The following is a 27,540-nucleotide window of genomic DNA, read 5'->3' as shown; positions in this document are numbered from 1 at the left end:
GAAGACCCGAATGAGTCCATCCGCCATCGAGCACAGGAATTGGATCTGTGTCCATCCACTTTATGGAAGATTTTGCGGAAGGATCTTGGTTTACGTGCTTACAAAATCCAACTCGTGCAAGAATTGAAGCCAAACGATCATCAAGTAAGGCGTAGATTCGTCGAATGGGCCCAAAACGAGATTGCCGTTGTTTCCGATTTTTATAAGCGAATTTTGTTTAGCGATGAAGCGCACTTCTGGTTGAATGGCTATGTCAACAAACAAAACTGCCGCATTTGGAGCGAAACTAATCCTCAAGTGCATGTCGAAAAAATGACTGTTTGGTGCGCTTTATGGGCTGGTGGAATCATTGGTCCGTACTTCTTCAAAAACGATGATGGCCAGAACGTTACAGTCAATGGTGATCGGTATAGAGCTATGATTACTAACTCTTTCATTCCTAAATTGAATAACCATGATGTCCAGGAGATGTGGTTTCAAGACGGCGCAACATGTCACACAGCTTGTGCCACAATCGATTTATTGAAAGACACGTTTACCGCCTAATTTCACGTTTTGGACCTGGGAATTGGCCTCCAAGATCTTGTGATTTAACACCGCTAGACTACTTTCTGTGGGGCTATGTAAAGTCACCGCGCTAGCCGTGGCGGTCATATGCCAGAAATCATATTTCAAATGTAATTCCACAAGATTATCTTTCGGTTAAATAAAATTCATGTCCATCGAATAATCCATCGTTGTTTTATTGCTTAACTTAAAGTTCTATACATCGAAAAAAAAAACACCCCTTATAAACATCACATCATCATAGCGGAGCAACAAGGAATCAAACTTTCATTATTTTTTCTATTAACTAAAATATTTTGATCACTTTTAGAAATTTTTTCTGGTTAATACTTTTAGATGATCATTTAGATCATCATTTTAAACATTTTAATGATTTTCACATGGTGATACGTTTTTGGTGTCAGAGACTTCTTTATTACCAAATTACACCCAATAATCAATTTAGAGGATTTTTTTTAGAACTTAAGTAAACTTTGTTTTTCAACAAATGTATAATATTTTTGTTGTGCTAATTTAAGGTCCATTGATGACATAATAAAAATATATTTTTTTAAATGACCCTTGAATTGACGGCTTTTTGTTTGTCTGCAATACGAAAAAAAAATCATTATTCATTAGATAATTCACTTGGTTCATATCTTCCTTTTTTTGTACCAATTTTGTAGGAACATTTTTTTAATTTCCCTTCATACCATATTACTCCAATGTCAAATATTTATTTCTTTGTACTGTCGTTTAGGTTAAATTGAGGGTAGGACATAAGAATGTAATTAATGGATAACATTTTTATCCAATACAAATACGATTAAATAAAATATTAACCGTAGATATAGGTAGTATATAAAGGCTTTGAGTTATCTACTAATAGTAATTATCACCGTGCATCGATCGATATAAATTTTTATTTGTATAAGAAATGCCGACAATATAATAAAAAAGCCATAATATTATACCGTACTTTCTATAGTAGTGTAAATGTCAGCATAGAAAATCAATACGGATTATTGACTGCGTATAAAGTGGTTAATCAACATTCGCAGTTAACAACGCAAAAACTGACTTTCAAGCACACGTGCGTTTGCAGATGATTTACGTAGGTATGGAAACAAGATCGATTTTAGAGGCGATAAATCTAAAATAATGAAATTCAATTCGCATTCGAGTAAATCAGTCACGTCCGTTTTTAACGGTTAGAATCGAGACCGCTCCATTCATAGAAAGCGATTTTATTAAATCACGAAAATAATTTAAGCCTTAATAAGGTTCTCTAGGAAAACAACACAAATGGTCACCACCACGATATGTACAAACACGAGGCTTCATGCAAATGCTTTCTTTACGTTTATAGATTTTTTAAATTTTAATATGGACAGTATCCAATAAAAACCTCGATTGTCACTAATCATAAAATGTTAAAATCTCAAAATAAAAATAATTGCCGATGGCTGATGTTCGGTGGCAGAAAAGCAGGTTTTCGAGTTTGATCTTCGAAAATAAAATATCTCACATTTATCTCTAAATATGATACCACTAAAATGCTACCTTAGCTGCCATTTTAACTCACAGAAAGTTAAAAAGTCGAGTATATTTATCGGGACATAGAAATGATTTGTATTAAATTAAATTTCCTTTAAATGATGATGTAACACAGAGAAACGCCATATAGTTTAAGAATAATTGCTCAATTAACGTTTAAAGAGTTTGACAGATGACAAAGCTTTATGCCGAAATCAATTCCGATGGAGGCTTGGCACTATGCCACATTGTGATAGTGTGTGAACTTTGAAGTAAATTTTGAACCAGAATCGGTCAAGTCAATTTAATTCATTAATTAATTTAATTAACTTTTCTAATTTTCTTCATTTACAAATGGGGATACATTTCGTTGAGTTTTCTGCACTTTCTTTTTATAATTTTGTGACACAGTGATTGAACAATTACTGTTAAACAAAAGAAAAAGAATTCTTAAGAATCGCGATTATTTTGCATCCCTATTACATATCGCTTTTGAAAAAATCAGTTTTCAAAATTTTGAATAACAAACAAAGTTTTCCATTAGAAAAATTTAAAATTTCGACTCTTTTTGGTGACACAGAATCATTAATTTTAAATAAGCCTGTATAGTTTTGGAATAAATTTATACAGGTAAATGCAATGTACCAAACTTTCGCACACTGCAAACAAAATTTAAGCTGCCAGAGAATGAATTAAAGTTGAAATGATGTAATTTTTATTAAACATCAAAAGAAGACAGAAAGAGATCAAAAGAAGACACCGAATCTAAAAAAAAAAAATAGTGTGCTATTTCAGTTGACAATGTGATTAGAAGTGGCAACGGTGCTTCGTACCAAAATTTAAAAAAAAGTATTTTTAGTTTTCCATAAACCTATACCATCGACCATCATAGTTACAAAAATCTGAAATAAAAAAAAAAAATGGTTTGTTTTCAAGTAACGCGATTTTGCAAATTTCATTTACTGTCGAAGACAACTTGCATTTTCAAGACGGTAACACGTGCAAAATATATTCCTGTGATGCGATTTGACGACCAAATTGTCTCGTCGGAAGACTTTCACTCGTACAACTTTCTTTGAACAACGAGAGATTATTTTAATTGCTACCAGAAACAACACAACCAATGTTTAAATAAAATTTCAGCAACCGTTAACACATTTCCGTAGGGGGTAATAAAAATAACACTACAAAAGAATATTAAACATAGATTAATAGTTTCTTATTGTGTTTGATTTATTTTAAGTATATAGGGAAACTGTTAACATTAAAAGTAGATCTTTGTTTTAATGCAAACCGTATAGAGTAAGACATAAAATGTAACAGCGTCATCCATAATTGTATTATGGAAATTCCGTATACCGTACACAATTAGTGCTCTTCATTTGGCTTTTTATGATCCATTTTTTAAAGGACATTTCCGAGAAATTTGATAGTTTTATAAGACTTTTCTTTAACCGTCAAAATAACGTACTTTCTTTCACGATATCCCATTTCACTACCTACTTAATAAAAAGAAATAATAAACTTTAGTATTTGCATATTTTTTGAGACAAAAAAAAGTGCGTAAAGAATAAATTAATTTTTGGAATGCATTCGATGCGAAAAGTGAACAGCCTTTATACACGTTTCCTGACCGCGTTTAACATAATTTCCGCTTCCTAGCCTATCTAATTAAATAGCACAATAAATATTCAAAGCCCGTTTTTCTCTATTATGGAAGAGAACTTAAGTCGTGATAATTGAATCTATGCCCGTGCGTGTGATAAAACACTCATTATCCTCGTTTCCAATTACTGCAATTTCCTTTATTAGATACTCATGTCTCGATAATTTGTTTTCTAATTGCGTCGAGCATTATTTTACAATTCACAGGAGGCACCTCGATTTTAAATTTAAAAAGCTACCGTCTTCGTCGATGCGGTAAATAAACAGCTACATAAAGATTTGAAAAATTTGATACACTCTAAAAGAATCGAAACATTTAGAGGGTCAAGTAGAAATAATAAAATTTTGATTAAGGTCTCGCATTTTGACAGTTATTCCTTAATCGGCAATCTTTAGTTCCGCAACAGTTCCTATTAAAATCACCAGAGGCCGCTCGATGGTTCCAGTTCGCTCATTGGAACAGCCTTTGCCTTTTAATAACAAATAATTTTTATGATGCTTAATTGCAAGAACGGGAAACGATTCTTGTTTTCGATGAACATCTTATGCCAATTAAGACGATTCGTTCTATCCAAATCGGATTTTTTCCAAGTAACTTGACTGACAGCGAGCATTTATCTTTTAAAAAATAACTGTTTTTTATAATAGCTTCGCCTACGAGGCAATAACTCATCAGATATATTATAAATTACCTTTGCAATTCTTTAAACACTCCATAATACGCGATCATTCATTTTTGGGAATACGAATGCGCCTGTTAATTTTATCTAGTGTTTAGTGACACCATATTTTTACATTTAATTAAATGTAATTTAATTACAATTAAATCGCCACAATTTAACTAATACCGAGTGGTTTGATTTTCGTAATCAAATCGAAATAATAAATAAATCAATATTGTTAACCTCAAACTTAATATGCACGTAGAAGTTTAACATTTCGTTCGCAGAGTAACTTAATAAATAAAAAGCTTATACCACCACCATTTATCACACAGCGCTGCTGAAAATAATCTTAAAATCCCTAAATTTCTATTGTCAACTCAGACTCCTGGAAAGTTTTGTCGTAATCCAGCTCTGAAACAGTGCATATAGTGACATTTTTTCAAAATAAAATAGTGACAAAAGTTACTAGCAACCCGGTAAGACTGTTCATATTGCAATAAACGCTTCATCCTCTATCAAAACAAAAACAGCATTATAAAAACAGAAATAATGAAAAATGTGCAACATTCCTGTCAAGTCCAAGTCCGGTACTGGGTCTATTTGCATAAGTTGCATAAAAAATAAAAAATTAACAGTTATGGCACCGGGTCGGCCTTAAATGGAATACGTAACGTTACTTTTGCAACTTAAGAGACCTGAAATATGCGCCACAAATATTCCGTTCGATTTCGAATGTTATTTTTGTGCTGTTTGGGTTTCGTTTCTTTTTGAATTAACGGATCCCCGAAACTATTTTACGTTGTTTTTAAATGGCTCATAATTAATTACAATCGCTATTTTCCTTCGAGACAGCGCAACATGCTAAAATTATAATAAGTCAACAGAGGAAGGAATAAGCAAGACACACAAATTATATGAAACTTAACGTTTCATGAAACAAAAGAGCTGTTGAGAATCTCGAATCTTCATCGTGGTGGCTTTTGCCCGCAATTATGGAAGTTACCTGCCAACGGCAATAGCACTACGGCCCGGTAGGTATTAAAGGACAGAACATTAGGGACCCTAAATTCATAGCTAGGAATATCTATACATAATTACATTTTTATTCTAAATTTCTATATCTAATTCTGTTTCACTATCAGAGTCGTCATTCAGATTAATCATACTAGGATTTATGTTGTTTTGTATAGAAATGTAAGATTCCGCAATTTTTATAATGTGCTGTACTGAATTTTTGCAGTCCTCAATTGGTATTGGAATCAAATTTATAAGACAAGGACTTAAGGTAGGAGAATTTTCTGTTCTGACCTATGAGGTTAAACATTCAATGATATGGGGGAAAATTTAAAACAGTATGTCCAGCCCATTCAGCTAATTTATATGAATTTAGGACTTCCAAAAGTTGTGCTTTTTTATAGCTGCATTCAAAATAATTATCATTTTCTAACAAATATTCCTATTTCAGTTTTTGAACTTGATGAGGCCGGTGCTTTGTGTAGCAGACTGCTGTAGTAGCTTGCGATATCCATGACAATAACACTGCTATCGGGGATAATTTTTTGAAAGAATATTTTAAAATCAATTTTCAAAAAGTTTAATAATAATGATAATAATATTTATTTCAAATTTGTTACATATTATAACAAAGTGAAATGACGTCAAACATAAGTCTGTCACAAATAAACTAACTAGCCTATTACATATTACGGTAGTCATTAAGACAATAAGGTTCTAACTGAATTAACAACTGTTTAATTTTCGTCTTCAACAAACGTTGACTCTCAATCCGTTTAATATGCAGTGGTAACTTATTGTAAAGCTTAACACACATATCTTCCGGGCCTGTTTCAGTATTTTTTTCTATTTCTCTATAACTATTTCTTAAATGCTGAAAAATGTTTAAATTTCTACGTAAAAACATTAGACATTTAAAGATGTACAAAGCGTGCATGCGTGCTGTGATACGAACATATCTTGTGTTCTACTGTGACGTACCCCGAATATTATTCCATATTTAAATACAGATCGGAAGTTTGCAAAATCAATTATTTTTAAGGTTTTAATATCTAAATACTTGGCAAGAACTTTAATTCCATTGAATTTAGTTTGTTTAGTAAGTGATTTATATGAAATGTCCAGCCCAAATTTGCATCAACTGCATCAACGAAAACGCCCAAAAACTTGACACTTTCCGAAACGTCGAATCAATTCTCCGCGATTTCTAGTTTTGTTATATTTTCTAATTTTGATTTTTTTGTTTTGAAGATTATTATGTTCGTTTTATTTGTATTAAAAATTAGTTTTTTTTATTAAACCATAGTTTTACATGTACGAAAAAACTACCGCTATCGCTTAACGATTGTGCCATGTTTTTGGTGCCAGTTATCAAATTTGTGTCGTCCACATAATTAAGGATTGTGTGACAAGCTAGAATTACGGTGATGCGTTTTCCTTTATTTGAAGGTGCTTCCGTCTGAGAGTTTGGAGTCGAATCAACCCATCCTTTGAATTTCTTGAAGGTAATTAAATCTCCAAGTGCGTAATCTTTGTGATTCCATTACTACTTGCCTTTTGTCTATTTTGCGGTACTTAAATCCCATTTTACAAACAACTCTATGGAGAGTGACTGGGCTTCTATTTATATTGGGTTTCATCTTCCTCTAGTTTCTTATTCAGCTTATCCAAGGTAGGAACAACTTCGCTCTGATAAAAACAATATGTTGTCATTCTTATTAGGTCCTGATCGCTACTGTCTATAAGGTGAATTTGAAAATCGCTACTTTTATTCCTTTTTTTCAGTTCTTCACTACTAATAATATCCGTTATCCACAATATTGGCGTGTTTGTAAGTAGACAGGTTTCTTTTAAAACTTCTTGTTGAGTAAGTCCTCTACTGAATAAAGTTTCATACACATTTTTCACAACCTGTTTTGCATCAAGCGACAAATGATGACTATACCGAATCCGGAATAGTTAATCGCTTAAGGAATTAAATACTATCGAACTCTTGCTATTTTGTCTATTAGAGCTACTATGAAAGTAGGGACAGAGATTTAGTATCCATAAATCGTGTTGCGATTGCAAAGCTGGTTTGGCAGGAAGTTGCAAGTATACACTGCTGCAGTTCTCATAGGTAGATTTAAAGAATACAATTCTTGTTTTAGGATAATTGTTATTTACAATTCCTGAAGTGATCTTAGTCAACAGAACAATTTGTATTGTGATTGAATTTAGAATCGCCAAGCTTTTTCTTTAATGGCACTTTTTTAAGCAATATCAACAGAACCATAGAAAGTAAGCACGGAACTCAGATGAAAACAGCGTAATCATTCCAAATTTTTACTTTCCATCTATATTAACATCTTTTCCGCCAGAGGTCTCACTGAATTGTAAAATCGCCAATATAAGTGTCACTCAATGTCTAATTCGATCGTGTCAATTTACTTTCTTCTATTCCAAGCCGATGCGCTTCTGATTAAAGACATCGATTGGTGCAAACAACCTTGCGGAAATAAAAATCACACGGTATGCAAACTCGGAATAAGTTGCCCAGCCGTCAAAGGATGTCAACATGCTAACGGATACGACAAACACATGAGAGATTTGTTTGTCGACTTACACAACGAACTAAGGAACAAGGTGGCTCTAGGTAAGCAGGTTATCACAGTTATGTAAATAGGATTTTATACAATGAGGTCACTAACCCCAACGTTAATTTAAAGCAACCTCATAACTATAGATGCCACAGATGGTGATTATAAAATATTATAATATAAGTTTAAAAAGGAGCAAGAGAACACATACCTTTAGAGGGGCTAAAAATTTGTTCATCTGTGCATGAAACATTAATGTAAAAGGTAAAATGATTTAAGTTATTGAAAGTTTTGTGGAAAAAACTTCTGAAGAAGTCGCTTCAAAATGTGATTCGAATACTAGGAGTACTACTTCTAGTAATATGCCTAATATACATACGAACCGGCCGTTTTATTTCTGTTAAATAATAACGAGTGAGTTCAAAATCAAAGTATCTTTCATTTTTAAATTTTAAAGTGCAAATGGCATATTTGTATCTTTAAAAATAACGGAGTTTCCTCATAAGGACCCAGGACATTCTTGATTACGAACCAGAACCCGAATATTAAAGATCAGACCACTAGGTAAAACAGCGCACAAAATAATTTTAGGTGAAGAAGAGGGAGTGCCGAGGGCGGAAGACAGGGTGGCCAATATGATGGCTCTCTCGTGGGACCATCATTTGGAATACGTGGCAAGATGCCATAACAGACAGTGTACTGCTACGCGTGACGAATGCAGATCGACGCCGAAGTTCCCCAACGTTGGTCAAAATATATTTTCAACCAATATTTCGAGTACAACGGGCCATTCTATGTCGTCGGTTGATTTGCCCAAAAGAGCTATCACGTCGTGGTTTAGAGAAATCGAATTCGTACCGTTGGAAGTTTACAAGAGATATGAAAAGACTGACCTCCCGGGAGAACAATACACGCAAGTTGTATGGGCAAAGACCACTCATATTGGGTGAGTATATTAGGAGGTGAGACATATAAGACCCAAAAACTCAAAACCGTCGTTACACCAAGTAAAGAGATTAAAACAAAAAATCTCGATGATTGTCTCTCTTAGATTTTCGAGATAGACGACCCAAAGCAAGAAAGAACAAAAAACAGCAAATCAAGATTTTTTGATTTAGATTAATATGGGAAAATAAAAAATAGAAAACTAGAGGTTATCAGAAGACGACGACATTTCACTTGAGTTCTTGATGATAGATTAGAAGAAGGCAGATAGCATTCGATCTGGGCAATAATACGATGTTATTATGATGATAGGGAGATAGATAGATTATGATTATGATGATAGAGGTCATTAAAATATTTCAAAATATGAGGTCTGCGGGAAAATATTGTCAAAAATAAGGTCTAAGTAACATGCATGGGTCAACTGATTGATAGTATGTGGCAAAATTGGTCTAGGTGGTCATTTTATAAACGTAATATTTATATATAAATATTTTGCGCTCGATGGGTTTTAATTTTAAAACAAGGTGACCCAAATATCGCTGACTTATCCCACCTAACAATTATTGCCACATTAAGTTCTGAAATTCTAAACGAACCTTACACAGTTGGAGAATTTTCTGTAAAACGCAAAATCGTCTCTAATGGCATTTCCGAAAGCAATAACGAAGTAACCTGTAATATGTTATCTTGCTAACAAAATGTCGGATAAATATTTGCCTGCTTTGAGCAAATCAGTATTCTGGCCTGGTATTTCGTTCAAGACACACCTAAGAGCTAGGTCAAAATACCCAAGCACTGCGTTAAGAAGAAAAAGAAAGGTAATAACAGAGAGCAAAGTCTCATTACCCATGGGTAGGCATCAGTGGAAAAAATGCATACGTGCAGTTTGCGAAACGTATACGTACCGCAAAATACAGTGTGTTCAATATAAAAACCTGCATGCACTCGAAGGAGATAGGCATACGGTAACACTCCAAAAATTGTCCAATGTATAATTCAATAATCTGCTGTTGAATAGGAACTAACTGAATCTCTAGTTGATATTTTTGTCCTCATGTTTTTCCTATGTTTTTGAATATCTTCTAGAAAAAAGGAAACAAAGCAAAATCCAAAGTCAATGTTTTATTTTCTAATATCTCTGAAAATAAGATCTTTTTTTTTCCAAGAGCGGATTGTTGCGAACCTGGGAAACTTTTTTGTAATTTAACCCCTTAAAGTTTTCGAATTCCTGCATTCGATTGGTACTCAATTTCATGGGCAACACTTCCTTAAAAATTAATTGAATGCTCGATGGTTGAAAAGCCGGCAATAAAATTCATCTAGCGCCCAATCATATCAATATTCGTAGGTGTTCAATGAGCCAGAAGGTTTACGCGAATCTGACGCAGTACTTTGTGGTGTGCAATTATGGAGCAGGAGGGAACGTAAAGGGCCAACCGATTTTCGAAAGGGGCACACCGTGTTCTGAATGTCAAGGGAACAGTTGCAACCGAAAGTGGGCAGGTCTTTGTGGCGACGTGGAGTTTGCCAAGAAGTGTCCGTGTGAAAAGTGAAACAGATTGAATTAAGAAAAAAAAAAGTAAAAATAGCAATAGCATATCATATTATAAATATATAATATATAATAATTGGAAACTAGATCGTCGCTGAGCGTGACACCGTATTGATTTTTGTCAGTTTCTTTAAAGTATCACCTTTATTGGGCATCCCGATAAATCTCATCGCATGATGTATTAAAATAAGAATATTTTTGCAGATTATTTCGCCGATTTTGCGGATTTTTGGTAAAGTAATTCTGCTTATAAAGGGGTGCAAAATGCGAAACTTTAAAATTTTTTATTGTTAAGTCACAGCTTCAATTTTAAATATCTTGGAATAAGAGTAACAATAACAAAGTAATAATAACAGAGTAATAAAGTAACACGTTTTTGGCATTCGTTTTGTCAACATATGTCGTAAGCCCCTTAATTTTTGAACTACAGGCTGTTAAAATTTAAGACAAAGACAAAGTTTTTTTTTGTCATAATTTTTTCTATTCAAGCATTTAGCCTTCGTGGACTGCACTGCTAAAAATAGAAAACTAATTTTTTATACCTTCACAAATAAATCACTGATAAAAATTAAAAAAATCATTTAATCGATCAATTTAATGAATAAAAGGCGTATCTAAAAATTTCATAAAGATAAAAAAGTTACTTTTTTTCACTAAAAAATTACGAGATTTACGATATATATGATGAAATTAACTTTTTTTTTCAAACCACTTAAGGACCTTTAAGTACTTAAGCCCTCAATGTATATAGCCCTTTCGTGAAGGAAGGAAAAGAAGGAAAGATTGACAGTATTATTGATTTTTAGAAAAAAAAATTGGCCCGAAAAATCTGAAATAGTTTATTTTTAGTAATAGAATACCCCGAAGTGACCTGCTTTTGACCTTTAATTTGATTATTTATTTATCCTCACAACGAAGTGACAAGGCAATTCTAGAATATCTGAACCCATATTCTATTGAACATGTTTCTGGTCTCACCTAGTTTGAACAAAAAAAAAAACATTGTGAACAGGTTTAAAATGACACCAGCAAACAAAATACGTGAGGCATATATCCGGCTATCGGTTACTTTGGGACATAGTGGCAGTCACATTTTGTGAAACAAAAGTTTCGGTGGTGCGGCCTTGTTTTCTAATTCAAATAATATGAGAAATTAACCGAGCCAATGTCGGCCAAGGTTTGTATTTACTTTGTGCGTTTGCGTAAACGTTAATTTTATGCAAAACTATATAGTGATACGTGGAAGTGGGCAAATTTACGCTGACTATATAAAGTAAAAAAAGTAAAGCAAAATTTTAACTATTTTCAATCAGAGAACGCACCAATATCATTTTAAGGAGCCGATTTTACATTTTCATTTGAGGTTAATATATAGGTATTAGTATGTATAATCATATTACGCAGAATAAAATGAAAACCTCTTGTTGGACAAAATATAGTAAAATTTCCGAAAAGAAAGAAAAGACTAACTTCTTTACCAGGTATCGTCGTTTGATTCTGAGGTCGATCGCCTCGGCATCCATCTTGCTGACACTTTATGGAAATTGAAGATATCGTGCATAATGTGCATCGAACCATGACTCATTTTAAAAACTGCACACACGATGAGAAAACTTTAAAATTCTTCACTCGACACTTGGTGGAAAGTCAACAAGTTTCTAAATTCAAAAATTTTATTTTTGTCAATTTTTAAGAATTACGTTTGACTTTGTCTATTATAGACTTGTACTTACTTACAGCTAGATAAGTAACAGTTTTTAATCCACTTGGGTTCTACAAATCGAGGATAAAGTCATTTAACTTTAGCTAATAGAAGAGCTGCGCATTTCAAAATTGAATTGAATTGATTATAGGCCACTGTGTTACCGGATTTGGCTCCGTTAAAATTTTGAGAATCTCTGCGGGTGTAGTAGTTATGGTTAGATTCGTTGCATTCATTTTGCAAATGCATTTCTAAAAATATAAATTAGGATAAGAGGTTGGAATTTTATCAGCAATTATCGAATTCGTCAGATTTTCAATAACAGTACTTGTAAACAATACAATAAAGTACGCACTTTTTGACTGTCATTTATGTGGGTTACGGAAACATTTTTCGACAATTTGGCACGGCATTTGGCTCCATTCGCATTCCTTTTTTTATTAGTTTCGTCAGACGGAGGGAGCCATCTTACTTTCAAATTCCAAGTCACTAGTCGAACAGAAACCATTGTAAAACACAAACTGACCGTAAATTAAAACAATAAAATTGAGGCCTTCTGTACGGTTTCTCGAACGGATAGGTAATTAAATTTGAACTACATAATTCAATTATTCTTATTAGGTAACGAGAAAGGTATATATGTATAATCAATTTGACCATAATACGGCAATTTTGAGAGTTTCCTCACTAGTAATGTTTAGGTATTAAAAAACTGTAAAAGTCTTTAGTAAATTTAAAACATGGCGGATATCGTAGAGCTTAGAACATCTACGGTTCCTGTGTCTACGTGCATGCCGGTAGACATGTGACGCATGTAAAAAATTCTCGTCATTTTCTAAGTACTTAATCGTTTGCGGACGTCGACGCAAATGGATTAGGATACTTAATGATCTAAAAACAAAAGAACAATTAAGATAAGATTGTAAATCGCTGACACCATGTTTTAAATATACTCGGTGCCAAAAATTTTGGCGCAGTTCATCTAGATAACGCCAGCTAATTTACGTTGAAAGTAATATATTGAAGAAAGGTAACTTTCTTTTCTTTTAAATCGCAAACGAACCCAACAAACCTGAACATATCAGTGACTTTAAATCCATCCGTTGATTAAAACATCTTTTGGAATCTGAATATCTGTTATTGGGTTTTCACCTATAGGTGTATATTTTTTAACCCTATTAATTATAATATACTATCATGGAATAACAGAAACAAGTGTAAATACGACAGTTCCATGTTTTTTAACAACCTTTTGATTATTCTCGTTTCAAATACATGTATAAAAACATTCCATCAATTAATCAATGTAACATTTCTTTTTCACTCTCTACTTCAAAATATCCAATTATGCAGGGTTCAAGCGTGCGGAAAGTCATTAGACATGAGTTTGGGAGCGATCAGATGTTTTCGGTTGATTTTAGTCATGGATATTTTGACGATTGTCAATTTTTATTGTCACGTCACTCATGTATGTATGTATTAATTTTTTCCTGGTGTTTTCAACAACGTTTCATTAAACTCCTCACTAAAGTGGTGTTTATCAAACTTGTTACATAATATACTATTAAAATGATCAATTTATGGTAAATACGTTACTACAACATTTCAAAATATTCCGTTTCACGTTTTCTATTCTAAATTCCATTTAACATACACAAAAATAATTTTATAAATTCAATTTATACGTTCAAAATTTTTGTCACAATATGATAGATAAAATACCTAGTTAAAAAAATCCACAATTTTCATAGAATATAAAAATGTAATTATAGCCATTGAAAACAACAAATTTGTTACTTGCTTGGACTCCTTTTCCTCAGATTGGCACTATATCCAATCCACTTTTCCACTTATTCGTATACTTTTAATAGGCCAGTTACGGGTGATCTCAATAAAAATTTAAAGTGTGAATTTAAATAATAATAATGATGAAATAATTGTTGGTAACTCAGATGAGAAGATAGAAATGAGGGCAGTGTAAGTTATTTGGTAAACTAATGGAATAATATTTTTCGGGTAGTTGATTCCAATTCAATCCCGGTTTGATTTCAGAACGTTGTTAATAGAAAAAGTCAAATCCTAAAAACATTTTAATCACTAGAGAGTAATTTTTTTCTTTTAGTTAGTTATACTTCTCAACGATTAGTTCTAACACTTTGTTGAAGCTAGGTCCGTTCATAAATTTTCTCAAGACGATAATAAGCTCAAATATGACAGACAAAAGAAATACAACCACAGTCTAGTATTCAAATAATGTTCTATTAAAATAATATTTCTGATAAAAAACAAAATATATAGATAACGTGATAGTAAGTTGGGCTTAAAAATATTTTCTTCAGCTAATTGTTCCCGTTTTAAAATATATAAATTAAATTAATGTTTATTATAAAAACGTTACTAGATGTTGGCGACCATTACAAGCAGAAGGACACCGACCTATATATTCGGATTGGCAATACAATTGCGAAACGCATGAAAACGAGTAAACGTACTATTTAATTTCCGACTTTCACTAAAATTGTCAGCGACGTCCCTTGTTCCGACACTGTGTCCTGTCCGGTCAGTACTACGAAGGACGTACCTACGATTCGCGCACCACGTTTGTCCACCTGTCGAATCGAACCTACTCGCGTACTCGTACCTCCGCCGCCGATTCGAATGAGACTGATTGTAGCGCCAGTTGAACCAAGTGGGGATAAACTACCATACCAAACTCCATTACTGACTAGATAGAATGGGACTATGTGGTCCATCGATTTTGCTACTGTAGTAAATATTTGCAATTAAAACGGCCGCCGATTCACCTCGTCTACCCTAATATTTATCAGTTGTTTTTAATGGCGGTAAAACGTTTGACAATGTTTGACTGTTCCTCAAGAGTTCTATATACCGATATTTAATTTAAAGTTTTTGTAACCGTTTTAATTTTGTTATTTATTTGGCTCTTTCCCCTAATATATTTTGACAATTTGAGTACGTAAATTATTTTTGATTCAACTTAATCCCGGATTAATGATATCATTTTTTCTGTAATGTGTGTCAAATCCTAAGCAAAAGTTAGGAACAGGAAATTTTTCGGACCAAGATACGGTAAAATCGACTTATATGTTATAGTTATTAGGTTTTTAAACACCCTAGCTTCAAAAGTGATATTTAATGTGAAGTTTCATATTATATTTTTAATTTCTAAGATTCCCCTGATTATTTTTGGGCAATTTGATGTAGGTAAGCTGTTTTTGATTCAACTTAAACTCGAATTTATATACAGGGTGATTTAAATTGGGGCGTTTTAACAAAAAAAACAAGGAACAAGATACAGCCAAATCGACTTATCCATTATAAGTTTGGTTATACATTATTCAAAAGGGCTCAATATGGACATTTTTTAAACACCGTAGCTTAAAAGTTATATGCAATGCAAAGTTTTCATACCTTATTTATATTTTTAATTTTTAAAGGTGTGCCGAAATGATTTCTTTGTGGCTCTTTTTCCTGATACTTATTGCGCAATTGGATGTAGGACAGCTGTTTTTGATTCAACTTAAACTCGGGTCATGTTTTCGATCATACTTTATTGAAAAGGGCTCAACCTAGACCATAAAATCTATAGCCCACCTGTGATTACCATATAATAAGGAAGAGAATTATCGAAAATATAGAGTGCCCTAATAATGTTTTTATATGTAACTTTTATTTTTAAAAATAAAAATGTTATCGACAATTAAAAATTAAAGAAACCTTCTATACATTTATCAAAAATCGAACCAATAGTAAGTAAGTTGAGTTTCCTGTAGCTATTTCAAGATCAGATCTTTCCTCTTAATACGTAAGTCGTAAGGTAGACCTTTCATCTTTCATTGCTCCATTTAGATATTTCTGCCGTTACCTGGTATGAAATAAAATAAATACACGGGAGACTTCTGAAATAATTATTTCCATGCTGGATAAGCTGCTAATTCAGACCTTATTGGACTTGGAAAATGTGACAACATTGAATATTTGAGTTAACATATTTTTTAATACCGATGGCATATCAAGCCTCTCTCCCTACAGAGAGACATTGTAGCTCAAAGAAAAAAATGAAAACTAAATTTTCGTTTTTTCGCAGTTAGATGCAACTGATATTTTGACAGCTCTCGTAAAAAATTAATTTTATTAAATAATAAAAAGCGACCAATCAAAATAAAAACAATTATCCCAAACACATTATTTCTATGATATGATGAGTCGCTTAAAAAAGTTAAACAAAACTTTGTATGCAAAGTGGATGATCGATTTTTTGTAAATACATTTTTTTGAATATTTGAAAATTTAGGAATATTAGCCAGAAATATTTGGTCTATGACTAAGAGAAAACAGTATTTATGCAACAAGTGTGGTAAACGGCTTTTGACCCTTGGTTTTTGGCTACATTTTTGCAAAACGGATACATTCACTAACATGACCGTCGGAATTGACAAACGTCAAAATTCAAGCACGGCGTCCAAAAACATCCGATTGTTTCCAAATCCGTACGGTAATATCCTGGAAATGTCCAAAGGGGCTCGGATCCGTGGAAAACGAAACTGACGTGGTAATTTTTTTTCTATCTAATTATACAGATTATTATAATTATATTAATATAATGATAATTATTATAAATACAAAGTGTCATTTTACCATGTCAGTTTCGTTTTCCACGGATCCGAGCCACTTCGGACATTTCCGGGATATTACCGCACGGATTTGGGAGCAATAGGACGTCTTCCAAATTTATATTTTATTTATATATTATATACACTTGTTGCATAATATACGAGTACAGAAGAAAGTAGAAAAACACCATTTTGAAGTTTTAAATTAGCAGCAGATGTAGCAAAGAAAATCTGATAAATGGAAAATTGCAAATAACCGACGTAAATTTCGAAATTTAAGGAATAAATTAACTAACAAAGCATTTGAAGGCTATTCGAGAACGTTGTAGGTATGCAAAAATACTAAGACATCAAAACATGAATTAGAAAGTAAAAATCTGTGAAAATAGCAAAGCAATATATTATGACGTCCCGGTGCATCCGCCATAACAATAAAATATATAAATAAAAGATTACAAATTTTATAAAAGAAGATTTGTTAAAATACTATAACAATTTGCAATAAAAGACAAATCAGTGATTAGTAATTCCGATGCTAAAATCGGATTGCGTTATCATATACAAGCCGAAACTGAATACATGCTTTCATATGGCGAATGCGCCGGGAAAGGCGAATAATTATTAATTTAATGTTTTCAACTTAAAACATTTTATTTATTATCTGACGCCTTGAAATTGAAAATACATTTTCTTGGCTTAAAATCTGTCCAGCTATCGATGAATCTTATTAGATTTAATCACAATCACAATTCATTAAATAAGGTCAACTCCAACAAACTCTGCTGCAATTTAATGCACAATCGGTATTGGTTTCAATTAATGGACATGTGGCCCATTGTTAGAATTGTTATGCAATTTTCAAGCTTCCCCGCAAAAGCCTCAGAATTTGCTACTATGAATACAGTTATTTTTATTTATTAATTGATTAGGTTCTCGCTTAAAAGTCATTATTAAAATTGTCTATACCTATTTCAAAGGAAAACTGTATGGCATCACTTGTACTAATCTTTCGTGATTTAGTTTTAGACCAAAAAGTTGGATCGATTCCCGAGGACGAAGGTACGTGTCTGAAACGTTCGTGTTTAAATTCTATAAATCGCAATCTAAACATGCCGTTTCTGTTGCAATTAACGAGCTGAGTGTGATTCAAGACGATTTAACAATTTTGTAACAAAAATATTAAAACTTCTAACTGTATAATTTGCGATGGTTTTTAAGTCTAGGTTCATTAAAAGTTTATCTACTAGACTGTTATCTTCAATTTTCAAATTATATTCTGTTAGTTGAGACTCCTGGATTCGACAGTGGACACCTCAAAACATTTAACAAGAATAGTGTGTATATTTTACAATGTTTGATTTCCATGTGTTATTGTAAGTTATTTTTCACTAAGTTTACCTATATCCTTTCTATCCCCTATAGCTTCGAATTCTTCATCTAAAAAATAAAATTGATAATGCTGTCTTACATATATCAGATTTAAATGCCCCAATAATTACTCATAAATGTAAAGATTTGATAATATATTGGTTAGATACAGGGGTTAATGGTAATTATTACTGTGATTATGTGCGGTCGAAATTTAAGGCCGAATAAAACCGACATTAAAAAATAATTGCAGCCAAAAAAGATTAGCATAAGAAATAGGAAATTGTAACATATAACAAATACGCAAATTTTCCAATTGAACAATCCCTAAATATCTGAGACATATAAAATTGTGGTGTGGTGACAAAAAAACGAGATTTGGGAAACTTTAGAGGTGTTTTTCATTGAATATCAACTGCGAATCGAATTTAATTTTTTAATAATATCCGAGAGTTTACTATGTTTTTTTATACGTTACTTATTCATTGCATATTGTATTATATAGGGTGTTTCAAAAAAAAAATCAATAAAAATAAAATAAAATAAATGCGAAAAACTTGTTTCAAATAATATGGCTCAAAAATAAGGTTTTAATTTTTTATTTGGAAACAGAACACTAAAGTACTACGGAAATGTTACTATTATAAAAACAAACTTTCTGCATATTTTTGAATTCCTTTAAAATGGGTACAGTAATAATAATAGACCGGTTAATTAGAAACTTTTTTGTCTCTTGCAATTTTTTCACAAAACTTCCAGTCTAAAAATAAAAAAATAAAATTATTTTAGAAAAATAATTTAGTTGGGTGCTGTCAAGCAGTTGTATTTTGTATGTGTGTTGTAGGTGTAGTTGTATTAATTAAATTAAATTAAACAATTACATTATAAAAATAATTTATTAATTATTTATTGAAACTAATTTGCTTATTTATCGGTAATGTTAAATAAAGCAATTATAAGATGTTTTTTATCTCATTAGAGGTTTTTAAAAATTATTATTGCATAAGTTATTTCTTAAATTTAGTTAAGAAATATGGTAGGGGTAATCTATTACAATTACCTGCAGGCATTAAAAAAAAACAAAAAAATTGCAGAAAGTGTGTTTTTATAAATAGTAATACTTCAGTAATATTTTTTTATTCTATTTTTTTTGTTTTTAAGATATAAAAATGAAAACATTATTTTTTAGATCTGTTGGTTTTTGACAGAACGTATATATAAGAAACCAACCTTCATTTTGAACAAGGAATAGTTTCGTTTTCGCATTTGTTCTGAAAGACCCTCTATACGAGGTCAAATAATTGGTAAACTAATGAGAGAGATGATCAAAAAGTGGCCAATCTGAAACCTCACAAACCAGAAGTCACAGCTGTATGAAAATATTTTAAAATTACTGCGGTATTATCATTATTATTACTGTTATTATTAATATTATCAACATGAAATAGAATTATTTGTACCCGACCAACAACCTAGTGAATGTGTTTTCCGATGTAGTATAGATATTGAAATATCCGCACACCAACTGCTACTCTCGATTTTTTTCTTTGCTATTTTGCATTCTACCGCAAGCAAAATGGTCAACGAATTATCAAAATAAAAACAAGTTTCGCATCATTACTCTATTTACAGGCTGCCTTTGCGGTCTCGGTTTTAAATATCGGCTGGTAGGTACCCATCACACAAATATCATGTTGCTGGCAGTTCTGTGAAACGAGCGACCTGATAAGGCAGCTTCCTACAGAAAAATCTTATATATGACTTTTACGATAAAGTTCAAAGTGACGTCATCGACGACCATTTACCAACGCTAGTTGGATTATTGCAAAATAAAACGGCGTGGTTTATTTTCTTTTTACCAGTTGGTATCAATTTATGTTAGTTAATGTTTACGTCAATTTTTATAAATTGCTGACCTTTTTGGCCTAATGAGTAAACTTTTATGCGCACATAGATTTGTTACGTTAGTTTAGCAACAATTTTAAGGATCTCGTTGCATTTATTTAGAAACTAAGAAACGCTTCATATTTTGTACAATTTTGATATAGATTGCGTATACATCTAAGCCACAATCTGTCAAGAATACGTTAATACTTCAGAGTCAGTAGAGAGATTTGCTTAATGTTTAAGCTGGTTGGTGTATGTCCAACAGCGGGAATACCGAAAAAACTATGTCTGTATGTGTCGTGTGGATGTCGGGTGAATATCGTGTGTGTGTGTGTGTGTGTGTTATTTGGAGGATCACAGGAAAATAATTTCTTTGTTGTTTTTGCACAATAAAACGTCTACTTGGGTTCCGAGGTAAGAATTCAAGAAACCGATTGAACTGCTACTGCGATTGTTCAAACGATGTCATGCTAACAAGATCTCCTATACAAATTTTTAACAACTTTTGAAACGAAATTGACATTCTCGCAGACCCATTGAGACCGCAAAAAGAAAAATTGTGCGTAAGTATACTATTATCAACATTGATATCTGAATAATGCCCTTATTTGGTAGGTGCAAGTATATACGCGTAATAAATATTTTTATACCTTTCCCTTAATTTAAATCGACCAACTCAGTTCTGTATTTCCTAGAAGTGGAAAAATAGAGCTATTTATTGAGATATATATTTATTTAACATTTTGACAATAAAAAGAAGACCATTCTTATTAGTGCTGTTCTAAACCTCTTAGTTCTGTAGTTACTATATTATAGCTATGCGTTCCTTAAATAAATCTTAAAAAATTAAGTAAATCTCCATAAGGGCAAACCGCTACCGGGTCCAAAGAAATAAAACCAAAAAAATAACAGCGCCCGTAATCCCCGAGGTTGAAATAGAAATAACTGTACCTATTAAAATTATTGACGTTACTTTAAAGACGTATCGTCAAAACCCTACACACAACTGTATAGGTACGAATCGAGTTGTAAGCAACCCCGATTGTCATTGTTATATGGACAATTATTTGAAAGGACATCGTAGCGCCTGACACAACAGCACGCATTTATCTCGAATTTCATAAAAGAAACAACCACCGGATGATTAGACTCGCACGCATTCCTTCAGCATTCTTTTACCAACCGCAACAATAATAATACGAGTGGGCTCTTGGGAAATAAGCAGTAATCATAGAAAAGTGTCGGTTTTCTCTTTGTGTATAAATAATAAGATAATAATATTATACCAATTACATGTTCTCACAACAAATATGACACGGGTCGACTTCAGAGAACTACGAATTAAGTTAGATATATCACGCACATACCAAAGTAATTGATAAGGAAAAAAATGTATACCTGACTCTAATTTTACTTTATTTTAATGAATAAAAAAAAAGGTAATATTTCGTAAAATTTCTCTCTACATAATAAATACAGAAAAACTTTGTTTTTGTTATCCAGTGAAACAAAGTTTGAAAGCATTGTATTAATTAATTATTAAATAAATATTGGGTGTCTTCCAAAGACGACAAAACGGCAATAAATTGCTACAAAATATTAGCAAAAAAAATATTGAACTGCAACTGTCATCGAGTGTTAAAATAAATGGCGTTTCTTAATTAACCTGCGTCTATTTAAATAAACAAATTAATATCAAATTCGTATTTCGATTTTGATAGAATATACCTTTCTTCAAGAGAATTATTTTTGTTAAATGAGTTTTTAATACAGTATCGATATTTTAAAACTCTATTTGTGTCATTTCATTTTTACTAACTGCAAATTGGATTCTTCATTTCATCGACTTCTTAAAAAACGATCGCATTAATTTTGGATAATTTCGATTTTGCCTAAACGAACACATTTTGAGTTAACAACGTTTGAAAATTATCACTAAAGATCCCCATCGCTTTTCTGTAAATATTTCAAAAATTGTCCGGTCATTTATTTTAGAATCCGGTAATGCCATTGTTGTTTTATGCCATTGGGATTTTACAATGGAAACAAAGTTTGACGACCCACGAAAATAATGTACGCATTTGTGTAACTTGGTAACCACCAAATGAGTGAAAAAGCACTATAATGCGATGACTCAAAAGAACGTTATCAAACAATGGAGACAACGGTGTACAACAGTCGCTCTAAGAACGAGTTTTGCATGAAATGAATACGCACGTGCAGCTATGTTAAGTTTGTCGGTACCGTTTAGGAATCATTTGTTTTATTTGTATATTGTCTTCTATTGAATACTGTACGAGTCACTCGAGTGCTCAACTCTCAAATAAACCTACAAATCACTGCTGTGTTTTAAATTACTTATTTGTTAAATGGATTTAAGTATGCGTCATTAGCCATAATGGCGTTCTCTTTTGTGTGTAGGTCCGTAGGTAGTACTTTAAATTATTTATTAAGCCACTTCACTTCCACTTGGGATCCAAACGGACGGACTATGTTAAAATTAAAAAAAAAATTAAATCTTTCGAGCCCTTATTCTACATATGGCGCAGAACATTCACGCTCTTAGCCGTTGTAGGAGAAGATTTCCCGCACCAAAATGTTTTATTGGATGCGACCATATAGCTATAAGATAATACAGTGGCCCTACTACGGTAACAATTGATGCATCGCAGGTGGCTATGATTTTTTCGCAGCGAAGGTATGGATCTTTTGCGCATGCGTCACCCTCAACTGACCGAGTTGCTACATTGCGGTCTGTGCCCTGTGCCAATGTTATTCTCATTTTTGGTGTCAATATTTCCGTACCGTACAACAATAATTTGTGCTTTCAGTACTTGGTTCTTTCACAAAATTACAGCAAATATTTACATGCGAATTTACTAAACAGAATTCCGTACATTAGGTACACTTAAATAGCTACGAAGGATGTTTGGGTAATATATTTTGGTGTATAAGAATTACGGGAAATATAGGAAAGCAATCAAGCAACAAGTTTATTTACTAGAACAAGCATAAGAAATATCCTTTGCCAATTACTGTCTATAGCTTTTTGAACATTTTTTCACTTAGATATTTCATGTGCGATATTTAGCATCTTAAAGTTATTTCAATGGAGGTTAAAACTATGAGCCAACGCCAAATTAATTACAGAATTTTACTGACGGCGACGTGGATGCTGCAATTCTGTACTGCTTTTCCAAACCTTAACTTCTTTTTTTCCTGAAATTTTAATAGGATTTCGACATATTTTGAGAAAATATTGCAGTAAAAATGCCGCATCCAAACATCGACGATCTGTCAGCAGCTATGTTGTTTGTTGAAAGCCGCTAGAGCTACCATCGGTTAAAAACGAAATTTTAAATCTCGCGCATGTGCACGTTGAACAAACCTTCTCAATTTTTTTTTACATAGTTGTTTCATGACTTCCTGTATTATCAACATAGGCAGGGCCTCTATATGTCTAGTAGCTATATGGATGCAATACAAAGTGGCAGATAAGTGCCACGGAATTAATTGACCAAATCATCTCACGAACAGTTTCATTGTAAGGACCGATATGTTGTTACCAGTTGTGTCATAAAAACATATATTAAACATTTATTAAACGTCAAAAGATTTAAATAAAGATGAAAAAAAAACTTGACGTGCTTTCAAAATGGTGCGTTTCTTGGAAAGTTGGTGATTCTAATGGTATTGTTTGTTCTCTTTTTTTTTTCAAGTACACACAACGGATGAACTTATTCTGGTGCGGATGATCTTGAGACAACGTAGGACCAAACTTGGGGTGTACTAAAGAGATGGAGCATTTTTTCAAATCGGCCTTGCGGAACGTTATTTCCCTTCTGCACCTGTTTCCTTTGAATACCTACCTGCGTATCTCCTTGGGGCCCGGCCGGACAACCTTACAGTCCGGAGTTCAGTAATAAAAATGAACTCAGAACAAGTAGAAAATATGGCTGGGGGATAAACGGAGGACGGCGTTTATCGGAACAATAATAATAAAAGCACTTGATTATTGTACAGGAATCTCGGGCCGTTTTCGAATATACATTGACGGTGGTTAATCTGTCGACGATTACATTAAGGCAAATAATTCGTTTTGCACTGTTTTGTTTTTGTTTATTTAATAATTATTATTCATATTTATTTATTTAGCACTTGGCTATTTACATAAGCAATTAAAAAAAAAACTATAAACTTCGCAAATACCCCGTAAGTCTCTTTCTTCTTGAACACTCTTGGGGAAAGCGCGCCCTTAATATTATCCGGCAGTTCATTAAAATTACAAACACCATCGTAGAATAGAGTTTTGTGTAAATTTGTTGTTTTTACCATAGAAACATTGAAGTGCTGATTGGAACGTATATTATATTGATAAAAGTTTGACCTTTTTTCCAACCATAATTTAAGATAGCCTGGTATGGTGATCGTGCTCAATTCCATAAACCAACATAAACTTGCTCTTCTAATGAACTGCCCGACATTTAGCCAATTTAGCTGGTCTAATATACTCTTTATAGGAGTATATCTATCACAGTTCAGGAAGATTCTCATAACCCTATTTTGTTGTAACTGTAACTTATTTAAATCTTCTTTTGTACAAGATATGAGCAATGAACAAATATATGAAAAATGAGGCAAAATTATACTATTATACACTAACATCCTAGTTCACTGCGATAAAAACCGCGATACACGGTTAAAAAACCCTATTTCCTTACCAATTTTTTTGCATAGATATTCAACATGATTACTAAAGCATAATTGTGGATCCAAGATCACCCCTAAATATTTAATTTCGGAAACAAACTCAATTTTATTACCCTGTATATCCACAGAATACCCCGACATATAAAATTTTTGACAGTTAACCTTAGAACCGATAACCATGGACTTGGTTTTGGAGCGATTTAATTTCAGTTTATTTTGACACAGCCATTCGTAGAAATACTGCATTTCGGTGTTCAGTTTGGTAGCTATTTCTTTGCAATCGTTTCCAGAGACTGAAATAAGCGTGTCATCAGCAAATAAGTTAACAAAGGAGTTTTTTAAAACCTGATGCATATCATTTATATAAATAATAAATAAAAGGGGGCCCAACACGCTTCCCTGAGGTACCCCCCATCTGCTATCCCTATGACTAGAAACATTATTATTAATTTTAGTCTGGTGAGATCTATCAGACAAAAAGTTCTTTATCCATTCTAGTGCAGAGTCCTTAATGCCATATAAACCTAATTTTGCAATAAGAATGTCCCTGTCAATAGTCTCAAATGCACGTTTTAAATCTACAAAAACACTCAGAATTAGTTTTGATTCATTCATGTCTTTCCGCCACACTGCACACATATATTGCAACGCAGATTCGGGCGAGTGTTTGCTCCTGAAACCAGACTGTCCACTGTAGAGTAGGCAGTTCCGCTCCAGGTAGTCTCTCAACTGCCCACACACTGTCGTTTCCAGGATTTTATCCACTACGGGCAGCAAGTTAATTTGTCGAAAATCACCAGGTTTTTTCGGTTTTGACACTTTAGGTATGGGCACTGTGATGCTTGTTTTTAGTTTACCAGGGATTTTTCCGGCACTTAAAGACGTATTCACCAAATAAAACAACGGAGCTTAATATTTAGAACAGAGTCACTTGTACTTCTATTTTTTAAGTTATTTACCGTTTTTTCAAGCTCCGATATAGTTATTTTTTTAAAGCAAGACAAGCTACAGCTGACGATGTCACACACAGAGTGCCATTGGTTCTTTTCTATACTCTCTGCTATTTCATTTAAGCTATCGGCATAAAAGTTATTCATGTTTTCTTCTTCTTTGTCACTGTAATGTCCAAAATCAATATTGGTATAATCTGCTTTTTTATTTTTATTTCCATTAATCAAATGAACAGGTTTAGTAATCTAATTGAATCCTGAGAGAAAAACTGAAAGTGAAAAACAATTAAAACAACTGATTAAAAAACAAATGATAAAAAGCAACAAATTGCAAAAAAGAGAAAAAGATAAATTTTTGAGAATATTTTGAAAGCTGAGGTCAATGCCATGCAATCTACGGACGAATCTGTAATTAAATTTGACACTTTTGCAAGTGCTTCTCCGATCGCCAAAATAACCAATGACAATACCAATTAAATAAACCAAGTTGTTTGTTGTAGCGGGTTAAGAAGCTGAAATATTTTTCGATACGATTTAAATAGGTATTACAATTGCTTTTGATATAATGTATCAGTCGAGTGAAAAATAAAATCCTATTTTTTTTTAAAGCAACTCAGGTTGTGCGCCATATTTTATTGACCTTCATCGGAGTAACCAAATAAAAGATAGAGTGATAAGCAAAAAAAAAAACTACAGCAACGGTTCACGTTCCTAAGGAAACCATGTCTTGGAAAATCTGTCTAGGTGTAATTTAGAAGTAGATACGTGCATGTTTTGGGTTGCGGCAAAAGTTTATAGAATAAAATATGTCTGGATAAAAGACAACAAATCTCAAAAAAATAATTGATTACTATACGAGAAGCGTTATTAGCTGCTGATGTTTCCGTTTCGATTTTCCATTTGGTTTTGGATATCGACACCGTGAAATATGTTTCATTTATAATGTTGCGTATAAAAAAATATACCTATTAAGAAAATCCACTTTTCGAAATTTGCTAAAAGTCGATACCTAACACGAAATTATCTATATTTTAGAAATATTTTCGTAAATGCAGCAGACCTATCCGACTCCAACGTCAATTTTGGGATTGTTGAAAATTGTTAAGTAAATGAAATTAGTTTTTTCTACAAAAATAAAACATCCTGCATGATTTCCTTTTCAATATACAATATTCAAAATGAAAAAAATACACTGTATCATTACTCATTAAATAAGGGAAAATAATAATCAGTAGCGCGATATCACTACGAAGAAATTGAATATTTTTTAAATGAAATTTTGGCATTTTGTATGTTTGCAATGAGGTTGAAAAAAAAAGAATGTTTCATTTCATTTCATTTGATTATTAAGAGCGTACCTTTAGAAAAAAAAATAAAATTAAGTTTTTTTCGAACTATAACAAAAACCACAATTTTATTTAATAATATTGACTTTCGTAGTTTAACCAAGCCACTATTAATTGATATTTTATGTAATTGTATTATTTAATAAGTGTGTTAAATCGTTAAATCCAATTAGAATAATTCAAATCGAATAGAAAATAGAAAATATTGAAAACAACAACCGGTACAACATTTTGGTATGTGGAAAATGTTTCTTTTTTCGCCCAAGGGACCTACAGTTGGGCATTGTCCCACTTTTTACCCCTTCATATTTCAAAAACTGGAAAATTGGAATTACCGTGGTCCGACGAGGTGATCGAAAACTATGGCATACTGAATATTCAGGAAGATCCAATTTTCTGAGGCTACCTATAGAAAAGAAAAGTTCCCATTCTTAATTT

At 32.5% G+C, this 27,540-nt stretch overlaps 2 protein-coding genes across 9 annotated transcripts in view; one reads left to right on the top strand and one right to left on the bottom strand.

Moving 5' to 3' along the window:
• The window catches only part of LOC132702826 (partitioning defective 3 homolog B), a 72,388-nt gene that overhangs the window by 28,369 nt on the left and 16,479 nt on the right, over nt 1-27,540 (bottom strand). For 7 of the 8 annotated variants that reach the window (XM_060671627.1, XM_060671632.1, XM_060671630.1 and 4 more), the window contains exon 1: nt 14,700-14,852. The exons of the other annotated variant lie outside the window; for it this stretch is intronic. The gene's annotated coding sequence lies outside the window, so the exon portion shown is untranslated. Of the gene's footprint in view, nt 1-14,699; nt 14,853-27,540 lie in introns of those variants that run through there. 8 annotated transcript variants of the gene reach the window in all.
• On the top strand, nt 3,760-11,078 carry LOC132703937 (venom allergen 5.02-like). The gene is made up of 3 exons (XM_060673497.1): nt 3,760-8,061; nt 8,597-8,951; nt 10,302-11,078. The coding sequence occupies exons 1-3, from the start codon at nt 7,830-7,832 to the stop codon at nt 10,504-10,506; spliced, it is 792 nt and encodes a 263-aa protein (XP_060529480.1). The 5' UTR covers nt 3,760-7,829; the 3' UTR covers nt 10,507-11,078.

Source organism: Cylas formicarius, unplaced genomic scaffold, assembly GCF_029955315.1.
Source record: "Cylas formicarius isolate icCylForm1 unplaced genomic scaffold, icCylForm1.1 PGA_scaffold_6__28_contigs__length_40554024, whole genome shotgun sequence".
Taxonomy (NCBI): Eukaryota; Metazoa; Arthropoda; class Insecta; order Coleoptera; family Brentidae; genus Cylas; species Cylas formicarius.
The sequence above is the reverse complement of the archived record's forward strand: the minus strand, read 5'-3'. Positions and strand labels throughout refer to the sequence as shown.